We start from the raw sequence: 27,240 nt of genomic DNA on the forward strand, positions 1-27,240 counted from the left end.
AAAATACTGTTTGTTTTTTCTTGCAATTAGTAAGTATGCTAAAGCTTTCTTTTTTTTTCCTTTTCAACCTCAATGTCTTTGTCTTTAGGAGAAACATCAGATGGAGTCAGTAAGTCAGTTCACAAGGTCTTTGCTTCCATGCTTGGAGAGAATGAAGATGAGGACGAGGAGGAGGACGAGGAGGAGGACGAGGAGGAGGAGACACCTGAGCAACCCACTGCAGGCGACGTGTTTGTATTAGAGATGGTTCTCAATCGTGAAACCAAGAAAATGATGAAAGTAAAGTGTTTCTTATTTTCGTATTTATAAATGGAATGTAAACATGTGACATAGAAATTGAAAAAGAATCTTTAGGTTATACATATATTCTGAAAGAATTCAAACTGTGAGAAAGGAAACACTATGAGACAACTACTGTTACTGGTTTCTTATGTTTCATTTTAGAGATTTTTAAATGTAAAACTTTAATTATTGCATGTCTCAAAATGTACTGTCGTTTTGCTATTAAAAGGTCCATATTGTAACTTGATATTCTTTTAACCAAGTTCATTCTAAGTAGATAAATTTGAAAGGAGAATCTTCAGTAGATTGCATCATAAATCTCCTGACATATAAATCCATTTTACAGCATCCAGTTCCACATTTGTTCTAATTAGTAATTTAGTGATGCTTGACCAGTTTGATTTTTGCTTTCTTTAAATATTTTACTGTGATTTGAACTTGCTACTGTAGGAAAGTTTTGTTGGATTTGTTTTTTGTTTGAATCTAAATGTCATTTTTGTTCTGTACAGGAGAAAAGGCCTCGGAGTAAACTTCCCAGAGCTCTGAGAGGTCTCATGGGTGAAGCCAACATTCGCTTTGCTCGAGGAGAACGTGAAGAGGCGATATTGATGTGCATGGAAATCATAAGACAAGGTGTTTAATGTGGGGATTATTGACAATAGCAGTTTAATAGTCTGACTTTTTTTTTAATAAATGTATTTATTTTTGGCTTCATTGGGCCTTCGTTGCTGTGCGCGAGCTTTCTCTAGTTGCAGCGAGCGGGGGCTACTCTTCGTAGCGGTGTGCAGGCTTCTCATTGCGGTGACTTCTCTTTGGGCTCTAGGGCGTGTGGACTTTCGTTGTGGCATGTGGACTTCAGTGGTTGTGGTGTGCGGGCTTAGTTGCCTCATTTGAACCCGTGTCCCCTGAATTAGCAGGTGTATTCTTTTTTTTAGCAGGTGGTTTCTTAACCACTGCACCACCAGGGAAGCCCTAATAGTCTGACTTTTAAAACAAACGGAGGAGCACCTCACTGTGCTATTTGGAAAATATATTCAGAAGCTTGGACGTGATTGTGATAACAGTGATTTACCACTTTTCACATTGAATAGGTATCATTGCCAAGAAAATGAAAATCGCAGAGTATGATTCAGTGAAATATCATTAATATTTATTGAACTCTTACAGGCTTTTTTTAAATTTGTGTGTTTTTGAATGTTTCATTTTAGGAGCTTTAGGCTTTTATAGTATTAGTCTTTTTAAAATATGGCAAACAAATTATTTTAAAACCACTTTTGAAGAGTATTCTTTTTTCTTCTATTTTCCAAATCAGACAGTGTTAGATTATTTTAATCTACTTTTTGATAAAAGACACAGTATATACTTGTCATCTTTCCATTAAACTGCAAACCTCAGGCATACTGAAGGATATCTTCAGAAGTCACTTTTTGACTAATCACTTATATTTATTATTTTGCTCTCCTGATGTGTAGCCAAATGATGCCCTGCATAGTGGCAGGGATAGTTGCGCTAGAGTGAACTTTCAATTTATCTTTTCAATATTTTGGCATTTCCTTTCCTTTAGTCTAGGGTCCTTTTAGAAATCTTGTAAGATTCCTGGATTATTCATTAGAGTAATTTGAGGGCGCTGCTTTTCCTCTTTTACCCCATCCGAAATAAGATTAATCGAATTTTTTCCTTTAGGATATTTTGTTTGGTTCCTACTTTCAGTATTATCTGTTCCTTTATTTGTTTGTAATTGTTTATTTTGACAATTACCTTTGATTTTAATCCCTTGTGATCTTAGAACCTCAATTCAAAAACATTATTTCAGAAATGTGGATTAACCTTTCACGTTGATAATCTGGATTTAGGTGCTACTTATGTTTCTGTCCATTAATCCCATACCCCTTCGGTGTGGAAGCCGGATCGTGAAGATTTAACCCCACTGATATGGCTGATGCTCGTTAGGATGAACTTGCTGAGTTAGTGAGCCCTGTTTAGCCTTAGCAAAGGGGGATTTTCTGGAAGGGGGCATGGTAGGGAGTAGGGTTTTTCATGAAATTACACTTTGCTTACAGAAAAGAGTATTTTAAAAATGTGAAAATATACTAAAGCAAATATCTGTTTATTCTTTTTTTATAAATACATTTATCTTATTTATTTATTTTTGGCTGCATTGGGTCTTCGTTGCTGCGCGCAGGCTTTCTCTAGTTGCGGCAAGCGTTGCGGTGTGCAGGCCTCTCATCGCAGTGGCTTCTCTTGTTGCGGAGCATGGCTGTAGGTGCACGGGCTTCCACAGCTGTAGCTCATGGGCTCAGTAGTTGTGGCTCACGGGCTCTAGAGCACAGGCTCAGTAGTTTGTGGCGCACGGGCTTAGTTGCTCTGCAGCATGTGGGATCTTCCCAGACCAGGGCTCGAACCTGTGTCCCGTGCATTGGCAGGTGGATTCTTAACCACTGCACCACCAGGGAATCCCCTCTACTGTTTATTCTAAATTCCATTAAGTGGTTTGTATAATTCTGCTCAAGTTATTTAAAAAGTTTAAATATTAGAGAAAGGATCCATAGTGTGAAACATGGAATTGACATCAGCTCAAGCCTCTTCCCTCAACGAATGGAATTTTTTTTTTTATATTCATTGTAGCTCCTTTGGCTTATGAGCCATTTTCTACTCTTGCTATGATATATGAGGACCAAGGTGACATGGAGAAATCACTGCAGTTTGAGTTGATTGCTGCACATTTAAATCCCAGTGACACTGAAGAATGGGTTAGATTGGCAGAAATGTCCCTGGAACAAGACAATATTAAGCAGGCTATTTTTTGCTACACAAAAGGTAATAAAAGTGTTTTTCTCATTTCCTTTGATAAAATGTTATATAATAGGTTTTTTGATCAATGTACTTGCTCTTCTGGGGTGATGTTAGCTGAAATATATTTATTCCTTATATTCTGTTATACCAGAGGTAGGTATTTGGGCTCCCTGTATTTTCATGTTTATCAGCAACTTTCTTTATATTGTGAGCTAATACTGCACAAAAGTTGGTTGAAGAACAGGACCTTCAGTTTCCCACCAAGATCAGTGTTGGTTCTAAGCTGTTCCTTGAGGGTTAATATTAGACTTCAGTGACCAAATGGAGATTAATATGGAGATTTCAGGTTCTGTTTGGTCTTAGATCAAGCCTAGTCTAGAGTTCCTGTGAAGGTAGATTTATTCCAGAATAACCCACTTGGTTGTATTGGAGAATTAGTTTAGAGCGTTTAATAGATTTTCTGAAAAGAAAGTGGGTCACACCCAGGTACCATGAACCCCTTTTTATGATAAATCTATTATTTATATTCCTTTTTTTCTTTTTAGCACTTAAATATGAACCTACTAATGTCCGTTATCTGTGGGAGCGATCAAGCCTTTATGAACAGATGGGAGATCACAAAATGGCAATGGATGGTTATAGGCGTATTTTAAACCTTTTGTCTCCGTCTGATGGAGAACGATTTATGCAGTTGTCCAGAGATATGGCAAAGTAAGTTCAAAGTGAAATATATATAAATGCCCTCATTAATCATCTTATTTTAGAAATCAAAGCATATATTCGATGTGAATATACTTTTTATTGAGGTTCAGTGAAGTGTTTTGCTTCTTGTATTTCATATTGTGCTTCAATATAGAGGTTTTCCCCCCAGTACTTTTCTGTTTCCAAGTCAACTGTGTGATTGTTTAGAAAAATTTGGATATATGATTATCTTTCACATGCTCAGAAGTTTAAAAATGGAGCATGTTCTGAAAGGATGACTAGGTTCCCAGGTTTTCATAATTTAGTTGAAGTTAGGTACATTTGCAGTAATATTAAATTGTTGCAAATGTGCTATTGAAATGTTTGTGCTCTGAGATCTTCTTTAATCGTTTTATCTTGAGCCTGTACTAGAATAACATTTTTTTTTTTTTGCGGTACGTGGGCCTCTCACTGTTGTGGCCTCTCCCGTTGCGGAGCACAGGCTCCGGACGCACAGGCTCAGCGGCCATGGCTCACGGGCCCAGCCGCTCTGTGGCATGTGGGATCCTCCCGCCCGGGGCACGAACGCGCGTCCCCTGCATCGGCAGGCGGACTCTCAACCCCTGCGCCACCAGGGAAGCCCTAGAATAACATTTTAAGATCAAAATTTTTCTTTAGATTTGGCACATGCTATGACTATGGTATATATTTTATTCTAAAATATGCCCAACTACATTCTCTTCTCTGATATGCTGTGCAACAAAACAAAGCAGGGAACATTCTGGCTACATAATGCCTTGTATGCTTTCTCTTCTAGGATGTCTACTATTTCAGCCTAGGATTAACCATGTTAATCTATGATCTGGGTATTTTAGGTTAACCCTGTTAATTCTATGGCCATTGTCATGAAGATGCTTAGCCGTGAGGTCACTCACTGTGCTTCAAAGATGGGCTATGTAGGAATACTGGAAGTGTTTTTAGGAAATTTGTTGAGGGGAGGCAACCCTTAATCGATCCCTGATGTATGTGATGAACTTTGAGGATCTTCCCAGGTTACTTTCTTTTAGTCAAATCTTTGGCTGTCGTACGGGTTAGCCCAGTAGGCTTCTACTTTACGAATTGTTAGATGGCCTGTGAGAGTAAATTTGTTTTCCACTTGTATTTATAATCTTGTCAGGAAAGGGTGGTAATGAACAGTTCTGCCACTGCCATAGAAGTCTTTCCTACATGGAATTCTGTTACTATAACTTCTGATTGATTAGACTTTCTCTCAGTCCCTACTTTCCCTCCGGAAATAATTATTGAATATAAATTAGGTATTAGGTAGGCACTGTAAGGGCACCAGGAGATTCAGTATTGAATGAGTTTTAAAATTTCCTGCTGTTGGAGCTTACATTCTAGTTGGGGGAGACAGGCAGTAAGCAAATAAACAACTAAATATGTCGTATGTCAGATGTTGGTTAAGTGATATTAAGAAAGATGAAGCAGGGAAGAGAGATAAGTTGAGGAATAGGAGTGAGTTATTTTAAATAGGGGGATTAGAGAAGGACTTAATTCTTTATGTTATGGTCATACTGACCTGAAAGTGAACTGAAGGAGATACGGGAATAGATATTAGGGAAGAGTATTATAGGCAAAGGAAATGGCAAGCACAAAGGTATGCTCAGGGAACAACATGGAAGCTGAGGGTTTAGGGGGAGCGCCGGAAGGGGTAATGTTAGAGAGGTATCAGGAAAAGATTCCCTCGGCCCTTGTGGGTCATAATAAGGTCTCTGATTTTTAATCTGAATGAGTTTGGAAGCCATTGGAAGTTTTTGAGTAGAAGAGTGACTTGACCTGACTTAAATTTTAAATGCATCAATTTTGGCTGCTCTTTTGAGAATAGATTGAGTAATGGTAAGGATAGAGCAGGGGGGAACAGTTAGGAAATTATTGTAGTAATTCATGGAAGGGATAATGTAGCTTGGACCAGGGTAAAAGCCATAGGAGGTGGTAAGAAATAACCAGATTCTGGCTGTATTTTGGAGGCTGAGCTCTAAGGATTTTCTGATGTATTGGGTATGAGGGAAGGGGTGTGTGTGTGTGTGGTGTGTGTGTGTGTGTGTGTGTGTGTGTGTGAGTGTGTGTGTGAGAGAGAGCGAGAGATGGGGGGAGGGGCAGGAGGAGGGGAAACAGAGAAGGAAAGAGTTCTGAGAACTAAACCCTGAGGCACTACAGTGTTTAGCAGTCAGGAAGATGAGGAAGAAACAGCAGGGAGGCTGTAAGGAAATGGACAGTGAACTTGGAGGAAACTAGAAGAACATGATATTCTAGAATTTTTTACTGAAGGAAGCACTTCAAGGAGGAGGGATGACCATCTGTGTGAAGTACTGCAAGTAGATCACATAAAATGAGGACTAAGTATGAATATTGGAGATGGATTGGGGGAGTCTGGGTGATAGGCAGCTCTTTGGAGAAATTTACTAGGGGAGCAGAAGAATGGGGAGGTAATTGGAATGGGTTGTAGGGACAAGAGACAATTTTTAAGTTGGGAAAAATTACAGTATATTTGTATTCAGGTGGGAATGATCTACAACCAAGGGACATATTGAAGATTCATGAGAGAAGGGACAATTGCTTGATTGATATCCTTGAATAGATTGGAGGGAATGGGATCTAGTTGAGGGTTGGCCTTATGATAAAAGGAGAAGGCAGAAGATATGGCCATGGGTATGGGTAGGTAGTAGTAGGTAGATGTGTTGGGAGTATGTGGGATGTCTGATTTGATTCTCTTTGTAAAATAAGAAGTGAGGTCATCAGCTGAGAGTGAGCATGGGAGACTTGTGGGTTTGGAGAGGAGAAGATGTGAAATAGCTGTCTGGGTCCTTGAGGTCTTGCTACCCCACAGACCGGAAGCATTTGTATTACCTGAGAGCCTGTCACAAATGTAGAATCTCAACCCTGCCCCAGCACTACTAGATCAGAATATGCTTTTTTATAAGATTCCCAGTTGACTTGTGTGCACATTCGTTTGAGAAGTACTGGACTGGTAACTGTAGTAAGATTGCTGACCAGCACCATGGGCCCACTTGAGGCTAGTGGTCATTAATTTAGAGTTTAGTGAGCATGGGCAGCTGGGCAGCTGGTGGTGAAGGCATATTTGGATTAACTAGGGTTGGAGTTTTATCAGATGATTTTGTTAAAGGGAGAGAGGAGCAGGAGAAATGAGATGTGCAATGGAGTAATTATAATGTTGGATCACAGAGAAGGAGGAAACTGAGGACAGGAAGGGTGCAGAGACAGTGAAAAAATGGTAGGATCAATGCTTTGTAGATCCCACTGAGGTAGGAAAGTTGTTGGTATTGCATTACCGAGGAAGTGAGCTAGAATGGTATGAAGTAGCTTTGGGAGACTGAGATGCTTAATGTTATGACATTACACATTTTTCTCTGGATCAGCTCTGATTATGATTTTGAAGAAGAGTTTTTTTCCTCCTCCCAAACTTTAAGAAGATGAAAATCATAGTTAATAGTTAGAGGGTCTGTGTAAGAAAATGAATTTTATAATCTGAATTAAATAAGCTCTCATCCATTTTGCCATTATTTTTTTAGGAGTTACTATGAAGCCAATGATGTTATTTCAGCTATTAACATAATTGAAGAAGCTTTCTCAAAGCACCAGGGCCTAGTCTCCATGGAAGATGTTAACATTGCAGCTGAACTATACATTTCTAATAAACAATATGACAAAGCTTTGGAGGTAGGAACACTTATGTGTTTCTCTGTTAGGCTTTGAACACGTTTCTGTGTTCTAGAAATTCTTACAAATTGACAATTCCCCATTTTAGTTATATATATTAAATTACTTATATTTTAAATTATATATTTAAAGTCTGTATGGGCACTTTAGATTTTATAATAGTCCTGTATGAATTATAAAATGTAGTTGCCATATAATAACAGCTATTGCCGTTATCATAGGTACTAGATATGTCTGTCTTTCAGGGTAGCAGGACTCAGCAGCCAGACTGATTGCTATGATTCATTTCTTAATCTGTTGGGAAAATTAGATTGGTTTGGTATAGAGAAATTATGTATTTTCAGTTAAGCATTAGTTAATATGATATAAAAATGTTAATGTTTCACAGTGGTTCCCTATTTTAAAGAGACATACTGTTGCTTTTTATAGCCTATTTATGTTTTGTAAGGATTATTTGAATTAACTACAAATGTTTGCATTGTGAAAAGGTTTTTCGTACATACCTATCGTATTATTTCCTTTTCTTCCCCCATTCTTTTAGGTAATTACAGATTTTTCTGGAATTGTGCTAGAAAAAAAAACTACAGAAGAAGGCACTTCAGAAGAGAATAAAAGTTGTAGTTTCCTCTGCATAGGAGAGTGTGCGTAATCCTCTCTTGTTCATAATGTGGCATTTTGAAATTGATAGTTAGTGTTCTCATAACAAGTTTTCCCAAGGAGCAGTTTTCTAACAGAGATTCCATATCTTTTTCTTGTGAGTATTCACTCACAGGTAATCTTTTTTTTTAAAAAAAAAAAGTGTTTTCAGTCCCTTTTATTTCTCAATACATCCATTTGAACTTGGCATTTGTCATTGACCCAGGGTCCTGATAGTGCTATGTGAAAAAACGAATGAATTACCGAGCAACTTATCAAAAACCTTTAGAACTGAAGCAGTTTACTTTTCAGAAAGGGCTTAAAACGCTCTCTACTAATTTATTTCAAACTTAAGCACTGAAAAAATTCGACTTGAAACATAAGCATGGGCATAAAATGCTACTTCAGACTTAAGCACACTATTTTACTTTATCCCTTTCTCAGCCTCTTTGTAGTGAAGACTAAAAAGAGGCTTTTGGATTCAAGAAGAGAAAGAGAAAGTTCATGTATCCATATTTGTCACTTTTGTTTTTTAGTTCTTTGTAGTTTTGATAGAAGGTGTGGGAGTTTATGTAGGTTTTCAGTAAGCGGTTAAGGTATTAGGAAAAGAATAGGAAGGATAATTGCTACCAAAGGACAGACCGAAAGATGTGTAAGAACCTAGAACTAGAGTTGGCCAAACTTAGAATTGACTGTAGAATCATTTGCTTTGAGTGAAGTAAATGAGATCTTGCATAGAAGGTACAGTTTGCTTCATTTGCCCCACTTTTTAAGATTACATATAGGAACTTTTTGTCTGTCTGTCTAATCCACAGCTGGTGAGAATGTTTCCTGTACTATACCAGATGGTGTGCCAATAGATATCACAGTGAAGTTGATGGTCTGCCTTGTACATCTCAACATCCTTGAACCACTTAATGTAAGTAACATTAAGATTTGTACTTAAGATACTTTAGATCAAATCTACAATGTTTAGATAACAAGAAATTTTAAGTTGACCCTAGATTTCATATTAATAAGCAGGAAGTCACAGTAAACATCAGATTATTTTGTGTGAATGTCTTTTAAAAGCTAAGTGTTTGGAAATGGGCTTATGATAATTTGTTGTTCTTTTAAAATGAGAATAATCCAGAGATCAGAATGTGGGATTGGACCTTTTAGACAATTGGCAGTTACTGACAACTGTTCTCTTTTGCCGACTTTGGACTAAGTATTTCATTGAATAAAAAAATGTATTGGGCATCTACTTTGCAGACCTTAGGATAAAGTGTTGAATATAATATACAAATCCCTGTCCTCATGGATCTTTTGTTTTAATGGGATTAGATAATAAAATAAATACATAAAATATAGGATGTTAGTTGGTGATCAGTGCTCTGGAGAAAAATCAGAGAAGAATAGGGAATACTGGGGGTGGGAGGAGTTACAATTTTATTAAATTGGTCAAGAAGAGCCTCCCCTGAAAAGTGACATTTGAATAATGACGTGAAGGAAGTGACGAAGTAAGCCAGGCAGGTACCGGAGGGAACAGCTTTCCAGAAAATCAGCAAACACAGAGGCCCTGAGGCCTGGGCGTTATTGACTTGCCAGAGGAAGAGCACAGCAGGTCAGTGTTGCCCTAGCTCCTGCAATGCCTGTCTTGTAACAGGCCTTCGGAAGCAGTGTGCTGAATGAGTGAATGACGGCAGTATGAATTCTTGTTAATAGAGACTCAGAAATGAATTTAAAAAGTGATTATTTAAAGCTGTTTTTTTTTTTTTTTTTATAAAGTTGTGTATTTATTTTTGGCTGTGTTGGGTCTTCGTTTCTGTGTGAGGGCTTCTCTAGTTGTGGCAAGTGGGGGCCACTCTTCATCGCGGTGCGCAGGCCTCTCACCGTCGTAGCCTCTCTTGTTGCGGAGCACAGGCTCCAGACGCACAGGCTCAGTAGTTGTGGCTCACGGGCCCAGTTGCTCCGCAGTATGTGGGATCTTCCCAGACCAGGGCTCGAACCCGTATCCCCTGCATTGGCAGGTGGACTCTCAACCACTGTGCCACCAGGGAAGCCCTAAAGCTGTTTTTATTAAGCCTTTCTCCTCTTAGATTTGCCTCAGATAACTTGTATATATGTTAAAAAGAGAGATATAAGTAGATGAGCGTATTTGTAATGACTGTTTGACTTCCGGCTGTTAATTGTTGGGGTCTAGCCTCTCTTGACAACACTCGTGGAACAGAATCCCGAAGACATGGGAGACCTCTATCTCGATGTTGCTGAAGCTTTTCTGGATGTTGGTGAATATAATTCTGCACTTCCCCTCCTTAGTGCGCTAGTCTGCTCTGAAAGATATAACCTCGCAGTGGTTTGGCTTCGGCATGCAGGTAATACTTTTTTGTAGGAAGGAGAAGTTTTAATCACATAAGCAGGCAAGAACTTATTTCCCCAAGATGGTAATAATTATTATAAAATGTTAATGTCTTAGAGAAAGTATTTCTGGTTTCAGGGCAGTTTTTTGAAAGTCAGTATTTTAAGTTGTCTTGGTTTACCGCTAAGTGATTTTCCCTCACTAATATATTGGAGGAATGATTCACTTAATGGTACCAGAGTGAAGTAGAAAGACTAACATATCCCTGTTAAAAATACCTTAAATACCTGTCTTTTACCTGTCTTAACCACGGGCTCTGGTTTCTAGTAATAGATTGTCAGACTTGGGATGCAATCTAATTTTTGAAGAGCTTTTAAGGATTTGTATTTAATGTTATTTTGAGGGGAAAAAAAGTTAATATATTTTCAGTGTTCTTTGAGCTGAAAATATGCTCAAGATTGGATTTTATATGTCATTTTATTTCATTGCATCTAAATCCACAGTAATCTGAAATAAATCATTTAGAGTAGGAAAAGCAGCTTGGGAAAAACAACTAAATCTCTTACAGAAATGTATGAAAGCCAAAAATATTCTCATAGGATTTCCTATTGAATCAACATAAGAGATGCATTAAAGTTTGAATAGTCTTTGTTTCCAATATTGCATGATGGCAGAAAGTTTTAATATTTTTTTAAAATATTACATAATGGCAGAAAATCCTCTATAACTAGAGTAGCATTGATTGATATTCTGGGATATTTTGACACATATCACAGATATGAAATGGCAAAGAGAGCACTTAATGATTAAGATAGCACGTTACTATTTGGATGAGTGAACATGAATACAAATGTAATACCATCATAAAAAGTTACATTATTTGTAGGTTTTGAATTTTAAAGACATGAGCCAGGAATTGAAGTTTTTATTGCCTTCCATAAGGCTGTGGTATTTATACTGCTCCTGTTACTAACAGTAGACATTTTAAAATCCTCTTTAATTATGATCATGATACTGATAAATGCTTTTTCCATGTTGAGCCTGTGTAGCTTGAGATGAGTGGAAGGTAAAACCTTAGAATCATCTAAAAATCATAAAAAAATTTGGAACAGTAGATAAGAAAGATCATTAGAGGAATTTAATGCTTGTAACATAATAACAAAATATCTTTTAAAGTGAGAAGTGAAAAATAATGAGAAATTCCATCATGATGGTCCATCCACATTTAGTAGTCTTCCTTTATTACCAAAATTTAACCTAAAGATAGTGATCAGGAGATATTTGAGAAATCTGAGGTTTGAGAAGACAATTGGAGGCAAAATACCATCTTATAGGAGATCATTGCAGTGAAAAGGAAAGAGGTGAAAGGGGTTAGATTAGTGAGTGCTGTGGCTATTAGGGTGGAAAGAAGAAATGCTTACCAGGAATTCAAGTTCAAATGATAGGACTTAATGATTGATTGGCATAAAGTGTGAGGAATAAGGCCCAGTAGCCTCACTTCTGAGAACTTATCCTGAGGAAATAATTGAGTGAGGTGAGGGGAGGTGGTTTATACTGGAGATCACAAAACTCAGGAGCCTGGCACGTAACAAAAGTGAATAAAGTAGGTAAGTGAGAGGCCCAGGGCAGGGTGAGAACTGGAGACGCCCGTCTGAAGGGTACTGCTGTTTCTCAGCATGGCTGATGCACCAAGTGGGAATGAAGGGACTCGCTGTTGCCAAATCCAGATTTTTCAAAAGAATCCAGTAACTTGGGTTTCATAAAAAATCCTAGCTTTTAAGAATGTAGACAATTCACTGTTTTTAACAGCACTGTGGCCTAACAAAGCATATCTGTAGGTTAAACTGGTATGCCAGTTTGTGAACTCTGGCTTATATACATGAAGATATTTACTGTGGTGTTATTTATTAGAGTAAAAATTTGGGATAACCTAAATGTCAAATAATATGGTTAAGTAAATAAGCAACTTAATTGAATATTATAATCAGAATGCCAGTGAAGGCATGGGAAAATGTTGAAAGCATAATAGTAAGTGAATAAAGCAGAATACCAAATTGTGTGTGTGTGTGTGTGTGTGTGTGTGTGTGTGTGTGTGTGTATATATACTGATTACATCCTTGTAGCATAGATAGAGATTAAAAGGGATAATTGTTTTAAAGTACTGGAAGTATGCATATATTTCTTTCTTGTTATAATTTGTTTGTATTGCTATAATTTCTTTTAAAATGGAGAAATAATTTTGGCCTGCTTACAAATCTGTAGTTCATATTAATGCTTTATTTTAACATCATTTTAGAATGCTTAAAGGCCTTAGGCTATATGGAGCGTGCTGCCGAAAGCTACGGCAAAGTGGTTGATCTGGCCCCCCTCCATTTGGATGCAAGAATTTCACTTTCCACCCTTCAGCAGCAGCTGGGCCGTCCTGAGAAAGCTCTGGAAGCTCTGGAACCAATGTATGATCCAGATACTTTAGCACAAGATGCAAATGCAGCACAGCAGGTAGGCCATGTAACATAGAAAGAAGTTTTTCTTGGTGGATTATGTTTTAGAACTTTTTCCTCTGTTAAGGATGTCCCTACAGCTTATATCCAAGTTTTATTTTAGTGTATTAAATTCAGTGTTCTTGAAAAAGTGATTTTGAGTCTTAAGTTACAGCAACTTAACATTATAATTGTTAATGTTATAATTTATAGTTTCTAAAACATTGGATTTTAATTATTGTGAGAGATCATAAAGCAAATGTTCTTAAGGTTTGGTTTCTAAGGCAAAACTTTTCTATGCAAACAAAACAATTTACAGCAAAGGAATCTTGTCACACTTATTATCATGTGCTTATTTACTTAGGAACTGAAGTTGCTGCTTCAACGTTCTACTCTATTGTTTTCACAAGGCAAAATGTATGGTTATGTGGATACCTTGCTTACCATGTTAGCCATGCTTTTAAGGGTAGGTAATGATCTTTCTTTATATTAGCCTTGTTGACTTTTTAAATGTTTAGAATTTGGTTTAAACATAGATTATAGCCGTTTTGTAACTCTCTTTTACTCTGTTAAACTCAAACTTTTTAAAGTGAAAGTCAGATAAAAGAAGACTTAGAGATTAATGGTATATAATTGAAAGTTCTACATGAAAGTGTAAACTTTACTATAGATTGTACAATAAAATCTTTGCTAGTACATATTTAGAAAAATGAGAACCATCATGGTATCAGTTATTGGCTCTGTAGACACTGCTTTGTGCCAAAATTGTTCACTTTGCAAAAATGTTTTCCGGACATGACATCCTTTCTGAATCTGGCTTTTTTGCAGGGAGGTGGCTGTGTGTGTGTGTGTGTGTGTGTGTGTGTGTGTGTGTGTGTGTGTGTGTTATAAACTTAATATGAATTGCTTTCTTTTTCCTTACCAAGGTGAGTAGTGTGACCCAGATTGCTTTGTTAAGGAAAAAATAAGTCTATTCATTCTCTTCTAGGCGTTTATATACACAATGACTGTCTTTTTTTTTGCCTTACTAAAGAAGCTTTCAGGCACACCTGTGACACTTGTTTCCCATAGATTTTCTCTAAAAAATTATGTGACTAAAAAATCTCATTTATCATCTTTAATTCAGGTAGCAATGAATAGAGCCCAAGTCTGTTTGATATCTAGTTCCAAATCTGGAGAGAGGCATCTCTACCTTATTAAAGTGTCAAGAGACAAAATATCAGACAACAATGACCAAGAGTCAGCAAATTGTGATGCAAAAGGTAATTACCTTCATTTGCTTTGTTGCACAAAACTTGGCTGAGTTGGAAAAAAAAACTCATGAAGTAATACTTGACAGTAATCTAATTGAAAATATACCCTTTTTGAATAAAATGATATTTCCTAATCTAGATCCCTCAGGTAAAATAAACTCTTGGTGTTTTTAAAAAAGAAAGAAAGGCTATACGTAAATACTTCAGTTTAAAAAAATTAAAAGGCAGGCATCTGCTTAGATCCTTCTGTGAAAAAACTGAAACAATCTTTTAATTTTGACTTTTTAAGAGGAAAATATACCCTATTTTAAGAAATTTGTGATGATTAGATGATAATACAGATTGCTTTATTTGTCTAGTCACTTCAATTACATATATTCCATTCTTTGTTAAACTTATTTTTGACAAATGTAGCAATAGTCATAAAAAGTCTGAAAATAAGTTGCTTTGACCCAATCTCAAGTCATGTGACTTTGCAAGCCATCTATTTTTAGCTGAAAAAGGATCAAGTATGTTGGGTGAGGTTATTAGAGAACTTTGGAAGAGACCTAGGCTATAAACTAGAGATATCAATCTAGCAGAAAATTGTTTCATTGTTAATCAGGTCCACAGATACTAATTAAATCATTGTTTACTGACATGGCAGTATGCAATGGACAGGGTTTTAGAATCCAGAAGAACTGAATCTCTGTTAAGCACAATATAAGGACATAAGAAAGATGTCACAGGGGCAGAGAGTCAGAGGATAGGAGGGTGGGCTCAACTGCTCACAATCTAGCCCCAGAGCCCTGCCATCTCTCCAGTTTATTGATTCTGGGCTTATCCCAGTGGCTTCTGCCTCTGCACACATTATTTTGGACTGTGTTTCCTTAACATATTTTTCTCTGTATCTGACCCAGGCTGTTTCCTCTTTCGGTATTTCCTCTTTTCAGGTCCATTGTTGGTTTTTCTTAAGCTCATAAGGTTTTTGTTTTGTCAGTTAGCTTCATCATGGTGGGGATCACATTACACCAGTGCCTCACGGTAGGATTATCTACAGCTCTTTATGTTACATGCATCTTTGTACTGATTTCTTTCACTCAACATTTTCTCATGTTCTGTTCTCTTTGTAGCTGTTATATTTAAGGAGTGTGTAATATTCCATTGGATAGCAGTTCCATAATTTAATCATTTCCATATTATTTTTTGATTATATGGTTGCTTTTGATAATTTTCTTTTCTAAATAATACCATAGTGAGCATCCTCATGCCTATAGATTTATCCATATTTCTGACTAGTTGTTTCGGATAGATTCCCAGGAAGAGCATTACTGGATCAAAGACAGTAAAAAAAATTTTATGGCTTTTGGTATTTTTTCAAGGGCTATAAAGGGAGGTTTCTTACAGACAAATAAGGAAGAGAAGATTTGTTAAGTATGAATTTGAAGTCCTTTGATTAGCAAATATTTGAAAGCCTTGTAGGTGTAGAATCCCATATCTGACCTCAATCATGGAAAGCACACTCGCTCTGGAGGAGCATATATTCTAGCTAGCACTGAGAAACACAAATGAAATAGCTGGACTTTACAATCAGAAATGAGAATTACCTAGGACTGCAGGTTGTTAGGCAGGCAGAGCAGAGGGGGGTCATGTTGAGGGAGTGGAAACAAGCAGCTCCCTCCTCCTCATCATTGTCAGAAGAATGTTGGCAAGAATTCAGTCCCATAGGGCCATGGTTATTAAATTTAACCATAAAATTGGTCATGTGAATTTTCTTTCTAATACTCCTATTTCTGGAAGTGCAGTGTCCTAACTGATTTTCATTGGTCTCATTTTAGCAATATTTGCTGTACTCACGAGTGTTTTGACAAAAGATGACTGGTGGAACCTTCTTTTGAAGGCCATATACTCCTTATGTGACCTATCCCGATTTCAGGAGGCTGAGTTACTTGTGGATTCTTCATTGGAATATTACTCATTTTATGAGGACAGGCCAAAACGCAAAGAGCTAGAATACTTTGGTCTCTCTGCTGCAATTCTGGACAAAAATTTCAGAAAGGCATATAACTATATCAGGTGATTTTCCAATAACTTATTTTAATTAGATTCTTTGATGGAGCATGTATATTTACTTTGATGTAGTTTCTCATGTCCAGGATTTAATAAGCTGTTTTATTTTAACTCTTGTCACTTACAGATTAATTTGTTCATTGGTGATTCTCAGAAGCAGTATATGAGAGCATGCATTCCCATTTACTTAACCTCTTGTGCCTCAGTCTCCCCATTTATTGTGATAAAACAGGCATCATAATATTACCACCTTATAGGATTACTGTGAGAGTTAAGTGAGTTGTTGTATGTAACACTTTTTAACAATGTCTGATATACATTATTATTATGCAGTGTTCATTGTTCTGCAGCTATGAGAGTGGGCTGGGAGAGAAAAGGTGAAACTTAAACCTCTTGATTCTGTTTTGTGGTTTAAAAGTTTTGTTGAAAAGCAGAAACAAGATGTAGAAGCACTACATCCCCCTTGTTGGGGGCAGTGCATTTCAGTGTTGGTGGGACAGCACTGAAAGGTTTCAGTCTTAAAAATCAGGACGATTTTTCTTTTTACATTATTTTTTACCCTCACCCTCTTTCTGCAATTTTAGGATAATGGTAATGGAAAATGTCAATAAACCCCAGCTCTGGAACATTTTCAATCAAGTTACCATGCATTCCCAAGATGTACGACATCACCGCTTTTGTCTCCGTTTAATGCTGAAAAACCCAGATAATCATGCCCTGTGTGTCTTGAATGGACACAATGCATTCGTATCTGGTAGTTTTAAGCATGCACTTGGTGAGTGTCCTGGCATATGACTTTGTCTCTTTCCCTCTGCCTTGGTTTCTTTATCTCTGAAATGGAGATAATAATTGGACCTACCGTGTAGATTATTGTGGAAATTAAATGAGTTAATATAAAGTACTTAAAATAATGCCTGGCACATATAGTAAGTGGCTATAAGTGTTCTCAGTAACTATAATAATTAATATTTATTTTTCTTTTGATGCTTTGGTTTCAAAAGGTTAAAGTAGGTCTTTAAAGTAGGACTTTGTTTTTTTGAATGTTTTTTTTAATTAATTAATTTTGGCTGCGTTGGGTCTTCGTTGCTGCATGTGGGCTTTCTCTAGTTGCAGCAAACGGGGACTACTCTTCGTTGCGGTGCATGGGCTTCTCATTGCAGTGGCTTCTCTTTGTTGTGGAGCACAGGCTTCAGTAGTTGTGGCACGCGGGCTCAGTAGTTGTGGCTCACAGGCTCTAGAGCACAGGCTTGGTAGTTGTAGCACACAGGCTTAGTTGCTCTGCGGCACATGGGATCTTCCCGGACCAGGACTCAAACCTGTGTCCCCTGCATTGGCAGGTGGATTCTGAACCACTGCGCCACCAGGGAAGTCCAAAAGTAGGACTTTAAAGCTCAACAACTCTCCCTGCTGAGGCTTGTTCGTTCTCAAAATAATTTTCATTAATTATGGATGCTTTGCTACCTGATTTTAATTTGCTATAGTAACAAGAGGAACTTAAGATTTGCTGATAGTTCACTCCTTTAGGACTGTGGTCCTGAACCTTTTTGGCACCAGGGACCAGTTTCATAGAAGACAGTTTTCCCACGGACCAGGGCTGGGGTTGGGTGGAGGCGGGTGGGGGTGGGGATGGTTTGGGGATGATTCCAGTACATTACAATTATTGTGCACTTTATTTCTATCATTATTACATTGTGATGTATAATGAAATAATTATACAAATCACCGTAATGCAGAATCAGTGGGAACCCTGAGCTTGTTTTTGCTTGCCACTCACTGATAGAGTTTTGATATGAGTCTGCATCAGTTGATTTATTATGGTCTCTGTGTAGTCAAACCTCTCTGCTAATGATAATCAGTATTTGCAGCCACTCCCCAGTGCTAGCATCACTACCTCAACTCCACCTCAGATCGTCAGCGATTATATTCTCATAAGGAGCATGCAACCTAGGCCCCTCGCATGCACAGTTCACAGTAGGGTTTGCGCTCCTATGAGAATCTAATGCTGCCACTGATTTGACAGGAGATGGAGCTCAGGCAGCAATGGGAGCGATGGGGAGTGGCTGTAAATACAGATGAAGCTTCACTTGATCGCCTGCCGCTCACCTCCTGCTGTGTGGCCCGGGTCCTAACGGGTCATGGACAGGTTGGGGATGCCTGCTTTAGGAGACAAGTCTTTTTTTTTTCTCCTTTATTTATTTATTTACTTACTTATTTACATATACATATATCTCTTCTTTTTCAAATTTTTTTCCCATTTAGGTTATTACAGAATATTTTTTTTAATATTTCTTTGTTTTATTTATTTATTTGGTCTTAGCTGCGGCACATGGGCTCTGCGTTGTGGTGTGTGGGCTTCTCTCTAGTTGTGGTGCACAGGCTCCAGGGCATGTAGGCTCTGTAGTTTGTGGCACACAGGCTCTCTCATTGAGGTGTGCGAGCTCAGTGGTTGTGGCGTGTGGGCTTATTTGCCCAACAGCATGTGTGGGATCTTAGTTCCCTGACCAGGGATCAAACCCACGTTCCCTGCATTGGAAGGCGGATTCTTTACCACTGGACCACCAGGGAAGTCCCCTATTACAGAATATTGAGTAGAGTTCCCTATGCTATACAGTAGGTCCATGTTGGGTATCTGTTTCAAATATAGTAGTGTGTATATGTCAATCCCAAAGTCTCAATTTCTGCTTTGGTACCATAAGTTTGTTTTCAAAGTCTGTGAGTCTGTTTCTGTTTTGTAAATACGTTCATTTGTATCTTTTTTTTTTTTTAGATTCCACATATAAACAATATCATATGATATTTGTCTTTCTGTGTCTGACTTACTTAGTATGATAATCTCTAGGTCCATCCATGTTGCTGCAAATGGCATTATTTCATTCTTTTTAAAGGCTGAGTAATATTCCATTGATATGTACCACATCTTTATCCATTCATCTGTCGATGGACATTCAGGTTGCTTCCGTGTCTTGGCTATTGTAAACAGCGCTGCAGTGAACATTAGGGTGCATGTATCTTTCCAAACATGGTTTTCTCCAGATACGTGCCCGGGAGTGGGATTGCTGGATCATATGGTAGTTCTATTTTTAGTTTTTTAAGGAATCTCCATATTGTCCTACATAGTGGCTGCACCAGTTTACATTCCCACCAAGAGTGTAGGAGGGTTCCCTTTTCTCCACACCCTCTTCAGCATTTATTGTTTGTAGACTTTTTTGATGATGGTCATTCTGACTGGTGGGAGACAAGTCTTTATATTAAGATTTATTTACATAGCTCTTACTAATTCTAATTAAACTCAGGGAAAATTTAATCATTTATAGGAAATTTCTGTAATAAGGGATCAGGAGCACACAAGTAGAAAAATACCTAACCAAAAGTTTAGGTGAGACATGTATCTCCTGCTGCCTGAAAGCTAGTGTTGCCAAGTTCACTTCTGAATATACTGTGATTTTGGCTGTTTAATACTTTCATGTTTCTTTGTGTATGGCTGCTGTTTTTATAGTTGTTTAGCCAGTAATCTTGAACATCAGACACTGAAACTTTCCTTCATTGTGTATACTTTTTTGGAATTGTTAGTTTAATATTAAGAAAATATGAAATAGAGATTTTATTTTATTTTCCTATATTTAGAAACATTTACACTATACAAAAATAGGAAGTCCAAACGGCAAGCTACCATCTGTGCTGCTAAAGAGATTTTACAGTGCTGTGTCTTCTGGAATAGAAGTTTTCTTATCTATATGATAAATTAGAGATCATACATTTATAAGAAAAATTTGCTTAAATTCCTCTGTCTCATACAGTTAGGCATTTGATATGAGACAATTATATATATAGAATACATGGAATTCACAAAACCATGAATTCTTATTTTATTATTAGATGCATTTAGCTCTTCTCAGGAAAAACAAAATAGTTGCTATGTTTGGGAAAATAATACCCATAACCTAAAAAACAAAACAAAACTATGTTTCTTTTTCTCACCTCCATGATCCATCACATTTGAATTTATAAGATAGGTTTCAATTAATTTTATGAAAGAATTCACCAAAAGACACATTCCCCCATTGGCTTTAAAAAGATTTAAGGTCATAAGATATATTTATGATCACAATTGATACATTGTTTATTTTGGAAGTACTGTTCTACATGGAAATGTCTTAACTGTACCTTAAAAAAGTTACTTTTATACTCCTATTTAATCTTCATGGTCAGGATATGCTCATGGGTAAATCCTTCTAATTTTGTTTTATGTTATATATTATTTTAAAATTCAAATTAATGTGCACCTGGTTGATATTTTTTCATTTTAATTAATTAATTAATTTATTTTTGCCCGTGTTGGATCTTCGTTGCTGTGCGCAGGCTTTCTCTAGTTGCAACAAGCGGGAGCTGCTCTTCGCTGCAGTGTGCGGGCTTCTTATTGCGTTGGCTTCTCTTTGTTGTTGAACATGGGATCTAGGTGCGCAGGCTTCAGTAGTTGTGGCACACGGGCTCAGTAGTTGTGGCTCAGGGGGTCTAGAGCACAGGCTCAGTAGTTATGGTGCACAGGCCTAGTTCTCCGCCACATGCGGGATCTACCGCTCAAATCCGTGTCCCCTGCATTGGCAGGCAGATTCTTAACCACTGTGCCACCAGGAAGGTCACTGGTTGATATTTTAGAATGTACTCCTTGCATATGTTAAAGTAACAGTAACGTTTGTTTACCTTAAAATATATTAGAGTAAGTGTTGAAGAAATAAGGAACTATGTTTTTGTCCCACCATCTGACATCACTGTTCATTTTTCAGGACAGTATGTGCAGGCCTTTCGCAGCCATCCCCATGAACCTCTCTACAGCCTCTGTATAGGCCTAACCTTTATTCACATGGCATCTCAGAAGTATGTATTAAAGAGGCATGCTCTTATTGTGCAGGTAATTCATTTGGATTCCTCATTACTTGATTTTATGTTCTTTAAAAATGAATATACTTAATGCTTTTGTTACTCTGCTTCAAAAGTAGCACCTGCTTAGCACACATGTTGGGAGTACCCAACACCTATCCCTACGTTCAGCACTCATGGACCAACATCTAGGGGTACTCCTGGCTAAGACTCATGCAACCATGTAGAAAAGGGTGCGCAGCCAGATCATAAATGAAGACGACACAGGCAGAATCTTAAGGAACCCTGTGCAGACTTCCTTATATTCTGGAGCCTCAGAGGCTTCCAGCCTTCTAGGTCCTTAAGATTTTTTAATTAATTAAAAAAATATAATAATATATACATACAATAAGGTATGAATACGTGCCTGTGTGACTGTTTCCTTACATCATCACCACAATTTGCTCTTTTAAAGTCTTCTTAGTTCGTAAAGCAGTTTGAAATTACCTTTTTGTTTTCTTGTTTACTTTTTTACATAACTTGTCTCCTCTAGTAAAAATATAAACTCCAAGAGATCAGAGATCTTATCTGTCTTGTACACCCCTGTATCCTCAACACTTTTGCTTCTATTTCAGTTTTTATGTTTATATATTTGATGCATGTATATACCTGTTTTTTAGTTAGGAAAGGAAGGAAAACGTTCTCTCTCAGGTTTTTGTCTTTAAATTTCTCATTTTTAAATAAGAAGATAAGATATTTCTGAGATTGTTTGTCTGCTGTTACTTAACAGAGAACCATGTTTTTCAGTGGAGTAGAGGTCATATTCATGTACTCAAATGGGTTCATTTATTGTGCAGAAAGTATGATTTGTTTACTGAGCATAATTTTTATTCCTAGAATGCATTAATTCTAAAGAATTCCTTAATTTTTATTATTAATTTATGAGGGAAAATTTGTGACCATTTATTACATAGCAGATCACCCAGGAAATTTGCATTTTATTTTTGTACGTACAAATCAGTTGACTTACTCTTAACTCAGGTAATATATTTATTTAATTACTTACATCAGATACTTGCACCTTGCAACTTGAAGCTTTCTGTGCATGATAAAAGTTGAAGCTGCATTAAAGGGGAAAGTGAATACAAAAAGAAGTGAAGAAGCAAGTTGCTTTTTGGACACTGTGACACACAGGGAGCCTGCATCATTACAGTTAGGCTCTGAAATAATCAGTTTCTCCATAAAACTATTGAGTCAGAAGTTTTCAGAGGGAAAAAAAAAACAAGTTTTTTAAGGTTAAGAGGTTATTAAGGTTCTGAGAGGTATATAAAGGGTACCATTTACCCAGAAAGGTTAGATATGCTCAAGTGAGTTTGCTCATGAGGATGAAACTTTCTGAGTTGTCATTATAAGGGCTTGGATTTTATATTTTGGTCAAGCTTTTAGACATGTATCTCAAACCTAAAATATTACTGGCCTCTAATGCCACAAAAGCCAACTTGAAACCATAAAAATATATATTCTGTGTGCTTATAGATTACAGATCTTTAACAGCTAGTTGTAACATTTGGCTTTGTTTTCTATGAATTCTTTTGTCTTTAGTTTAAAAAAATCTCTCTTTTACACCTTCAGAAGAGAAATTGACTATATTGTGACATGACACTATACCACAGGCATATATTCTTTTAGGGTGGCACTGTCTTTCTGAAAAAAAAATGTTTGTATTCCTGTACCTGGCACATACTGTCAAATGAGTGAACTATTGAATTATTTATCTTTTTCTTTTTGGTAGGGCTTTTCCTTTCTTAATCGATACCTCAGTCTACGTGGGCCTTGCCAGGAATCATTCTACAATTTGGGCCGTGGCCTTCACCAACTGGGGCTGATTCACCTTGCAATCCACTATTATCAGAAGGCCCTGGAGCTCCCTCCATTCATGGTAGAGGTATTGTATGATTTACTCTAAAAACTGAGGAGTCACCTCATTTCATCTATAGATAAGTGCAGTTAGCTCAGTGTAGTGGTCCAGACAGTGAAATTAATTGTAGCTTATATATTAAAATATATTTTCCCTTTATTGAATGCACTTATTTAATTATGTTCAGCAACAAGTAATTCTTTGATATCCTGGCCTTAATGACCTGATCAGCAACCATGTGGCCATATATGACTTCTGGTTATGGCCATTTCAGTTATCCTAAGATAGCCCCTGTGGTTAACAGGTGTGAGATGGTAGACAGGAAGCCTGAATATTGAGTAATGTAGCCATTATTCATTTCCAAGTTCAAAAGTGTAACTAACATACTTCTTTATAAAAATGAAAGACCAATACAAATGCAGTTTTGTTTAAGATAATGTAATGTAGGGTGAAGTGTTGCCAATACTATGATAGTCTGTGTTTAAAGCCTGATTTTTAATTTCTGAAGGAAAGTATGTCTTCACAGTTAATTTTTTTAAGTTACACTCATAATCCCCACATTCCCTCACAACTGTTTTCTATTACCCTTGTTCAACTTTAGCCGTTAAGCAAATGAATACATATTCTTACAGTTATGCTGATGAAATACATATACTTTTGTGTTCTTCATTTCATAAGTACTTTATGTATTGCTCCTTAAGCTTTATAGGTATCATTTTTCATTGTTGCAGATGTTTTTTCAGTTGACTACAAAATTTTGCATGGGGAAGATTAGGAACATAGATCTAATCTATTCCATTGAGTTCGTTGCTTTGTTATTTAAGTAGAAAAAAAGGTAATAACACTCATAAGGTAATCATTATAATCAATTTGGTGTTTGCCCTCCTAGACCTATTCTTTATATGACTTTCTGTTATATAGTACAGGTATTTTTTTCCCATCTGGTCATTTGTTTTATGATTTTTCTTTTGCATGCAGAAGTTTTACATTTTTTATGAAGTCATATCAATCTTTCTCTTTATAGTTTCTACTTTTGCTGTTATACTTAGAAGGGCCTTTCCTACCCAAGATTATATTGTTGTATTTTTCAATGGTATTTTTCTTTTATGGTTTCACTTTTTTACTCTTAAATCCTAATTCATCTACAGTTCATTCTGCCATGTCTTGCGGATGAAACTTTTATCTTTAACTTATTGGTTACACATTTAAAAATATTTGATGATACAGTTACTGTAACAATTAACTGAATCAGCATTACCTAATAAAAATTTAAATCCAAGGTATATGTCTAGTTTTATAATTTTTTTTTAGTATTATGAATTTTAATAGTTTTTTGAACACTTACAAAACTATTTATTTGCCATAAAATTGTCCTGGTTGTCAGTTTGAAATATAACTCATTCATATATTTTTTCCCTCTAGGGTATGGAAGTTGACCAGTTAGACTTACGAAGAGATATTGCCTACAATTTGTCTCTCATATATCAGAACAGTGGGAATATTGGAATGGCTCAGAAGCTTTTATATACTTATTGTTCTATATAAAGCCCCTCAGCTGGGAAAGCAGCTTGGGCAGCTGCTGTGCATGGACCAGTATTTTCTGTCTCAGGGCTTATTATTAACCCAAAAATGGACATGATAATTTCAGAATTATCCGTGTATTTCATTTTTAATATATGATAATAATTTTTTGGTAGATATGCAAAATTATCATTCCTGCAAGAATTTTATATTGGTCTGTCATTTTCTGTTACCATTTTTTGGTAAGTTGTCCCCCAAACTGAAGTGGACAGTATTAGCCATTGAACCAGCATAGAGTTGAATACACTATTTTTTTCACACCATTTATTCATTTGTGTATTTAATACTGTATATTAAACACTTGCTATGTACCAGGCACTGTGATAGGTGTTTGGAATACAGTAGTGAGAAAGATATTACCTCTCAATACAGTTCTTTAAATACAGACCTTGAGCATATATTTATTTGAAAGAAATGTTTGCTACATTTCTACATATATCATTGTTGTCAGTCATCCATTTCTTAGTGCCCTGTTACTATTGCCATTAGTTTTTCAAATACATAGAAAAGGAGGTTGCTTAGTAGAGGAAAGACAGATTGGGACTCTTATGTCAGCACAATTATGTAATTCACTTAGTTCCTTGCAAACTTACTTTAAATGGTTATGTGGTAGGAAGACAAGTAATGGAGTTAATCTTTTACTTTTCACCTGCATGTATCTTAGCCATAAAGACTGAGAGCTGGGAGGCTGGGCTTAATTCATAGCAAACTGCTCTGAGGCAAATACAAAAATGCATTATCAATGTTCGGCTTTCTGACCAAAAGAAAAAAGAAAAAAAGAAAAGGTGACTAGGTTCAATAGCCATGACCTGGTTTTCATTTCAAGATCACTAGGAATGTAATAGGAAGACTAGGGAATTGTATGTATGGAATAAGGTGTTACTGATGAAGTCGAAACAGATAAAAACCTTTTACTTATCTCAAATATTACATATTCTTGGATCTAAGATAACAGTACTTGTTAGATATACTTGGTTTAATAAGAGCTTTTTAGAGTTTCTTTTTAGGGGGAAACAAATACTATAATAAATGTACATGTGGATTATAAGACCCAGTCCAACTGTGGGAGGAAAACAAGTATGAGACGTAGGATGAAAGAAGTACAGTGGGGGCTTTTTAGGAATTCTTACCACTGTTTACACTGTATACATAACTTTGTAGTTGAGAAGCAGAATTTTTTGAGAAGCAGAATAAGTAAATGTATGGTGCACTCTGTATGTGTGTATGTGTATGTGTGTGTATATATAGAATTTAAATAAACTTTATTTTTGTAATTAAAGTTGTTTCATATGCTTATATATATATTTTATTTCATGCCATTTGCAGGTAATAATAAAGCCGACTGTGACAGAGTGATCAGGTAGATTTGTGTCTTGGAATCCTGTGGAGTTGAGTACTCTGTGTTCAGAATTTCTCTCTTGAATTAAACTCACTGCGCTGTAACTCCAGTATCTGCTGAATAGCCTTGGAGGACACAATAAATCTCTCTAGCAGTCTTCTAAGAAAAAAAAGCTGATAATTGCATGAGTTTGTTTAACATTTAAAATCATAACTACCATCTGCTGAGTGTTTTTACTATGCTACTGTGTTCTAAGTACAGTGCAGGATATTTTAGATACATTAACTCTGATTCTGTCGGAGAATCACCTGCAAGGTAGGTGTTATTGTTGTTATGATCATCCCCATCTTATTTATGAGAGATTAAATAGCAAGTTCAGGATCATTAGCAAGCTCCTCCTTGCTCAGAGATGTTCCTTTGGAGGAACATACTTGCTACAGTTCCAAGTAACAACATAAAAATTGAGCATAAATTTACTTTAGAAAGAAGAAGGAGATGAGCAGTTATTTTTTCTATCCTCCAGGCCTTCTGCCTATTTTTTTTTAATTAAAAAAGTTTTCGTTTTATTTTTTTAATTAAATTTTTATTTTATAGTTGATCTACAATGTTGTGTTTTAGGTGTACAGCAAAGTGATTCAGTTATACATATACATATATCCATTCTTTTTCAGATTCTTTTCTCATATACGTTATTACAGAATATTGAGTACAGTTCTCAGTGCTATACAGTAGGTCCTTGTTGGTTATCTATTTTATATATAGTAGTGTGTATATGTTAATCCCAACTTCCTAATTTATTCCTCCTTTCCACACGTCCCCATTGGTAACTATAAGTTGGTTTTCAGAGTCTGTGAATCTGTTTTGGTTTTGTAAATAAGTTCATTTGTATCAGTTTTTTAGATTCCACATATAAGTGATATCATACGATATTTGTCTTTGTCTGATTTACTTCACTTAGTATGATCATCTCTAGGTCCATCCATGTTGCTGCAAATGACATTATTTCATTCTTTTTTTATGGCTGAGTAGTATTCCATTGTATATATGTACCACATCTTTATCCATTCCTATCAGTGGACATTTAGATTGCTTCCGTGTCTTGGCTATTGTAAATAGTGCTGCAATGAACATTCGGGTATCCATATCTTTTTCAAACTACGGTTTTCTCCAGATATATGTCCAGGAGTGGGATTGCTGGATCATATGGTATTTCTGTTTTAGTTTTTTAACATACTTCCATACTGTTCTCCATAGTGGTTGTACCAGTTTACATTCCCACCCACAGTGTAGGA

General features: G+C 36.5%; 1 protein-coding gene across 2 annotated transcripts in view; it reads left to right on the forward strand.

Annotated features, from left to right (window-relative positions):
• Positions 1-25,888, forward strand: part of GTF3C3 (general transcription factor IIIC subunit 3) — a 31,100-nt gene extending 5,212 nt beyond the window's left edge. Inside the window, exons 3-18 of one of the 2 annotated variants that reach the window (XM_032638088.1) lie at positions 89-279; positions 792-915; positions 2,908-3,099; positions 3,621-3,786; positions 7,347-7,494; positions 8,036-8,135; positions 8,946-9,049; positions 10,316-10,487; positions 12,768-12,970; positions 13,316-13,417; positions 14,078-14,213; positions 16,022-16,259; positions 16,838-17,028; positions 21,038-21,162; positions 22,903-23,055; positions 24,451-25,888. In XM_032638088.1, the coding sequence (XP_032493979.1) occupies positions 89-279; positions 792-915; positions 2,908-3,099; positions 3,621-3,786; positions 7,347-7,494; positions 8,036-8,135; positions 8,946-9,049; positions 10,316-10,487; positions 12,768-12,970; positions 13,316-13,417; positions 14,078-14,213; positions 16,022-16,259; positions 16,838-17,028; positions 21,038-21,162; positions 22,903-23,055; positions 24,451-24,573 (2,468 nt within the window). In that variant the 3' untranslated portion in view covers positions 24,574-25,888. The remainder of the gene's footprint in view (positions 1-88; positions 280-791; positions 916-2,907; positions 3,100-3,620; positions 3,787-7,346; positions 7,495-8,035; positions 8,136-8,945; positions 9,050-10,315; positions 10,488-12,767; positions 12,971-13,315; positions 13,418-14,077; positions 14,214-16,021; positions 16,260-16,837; positions 17,029-21,037; positions 21,163-22,902; positions 23,056-24,450) is intronic. The other variant, XM_032638089.1, reaches the window with a different exon arrangement.
• The last annotated feature ends 1,352 nt before the right edge of the window (positions 25,889-27,240 follow it).

Source organism: Phocoena sinus, chromosome 7 (genome assembly GCF_008692025.1).
Source record: "Phocoena sinus isolate mPhoSin1 chromosome 7, mPhoSin1.pri, whole genome shotgun sequence".
In the NCBI taxonomy this organism is placed as follows: domain Eukaryota; kingdom Metazoa; phylum Chordata; class Mammalia; order Artiodactyla; family Phocoenidae; genus Phocoena; species Phocoena sinus.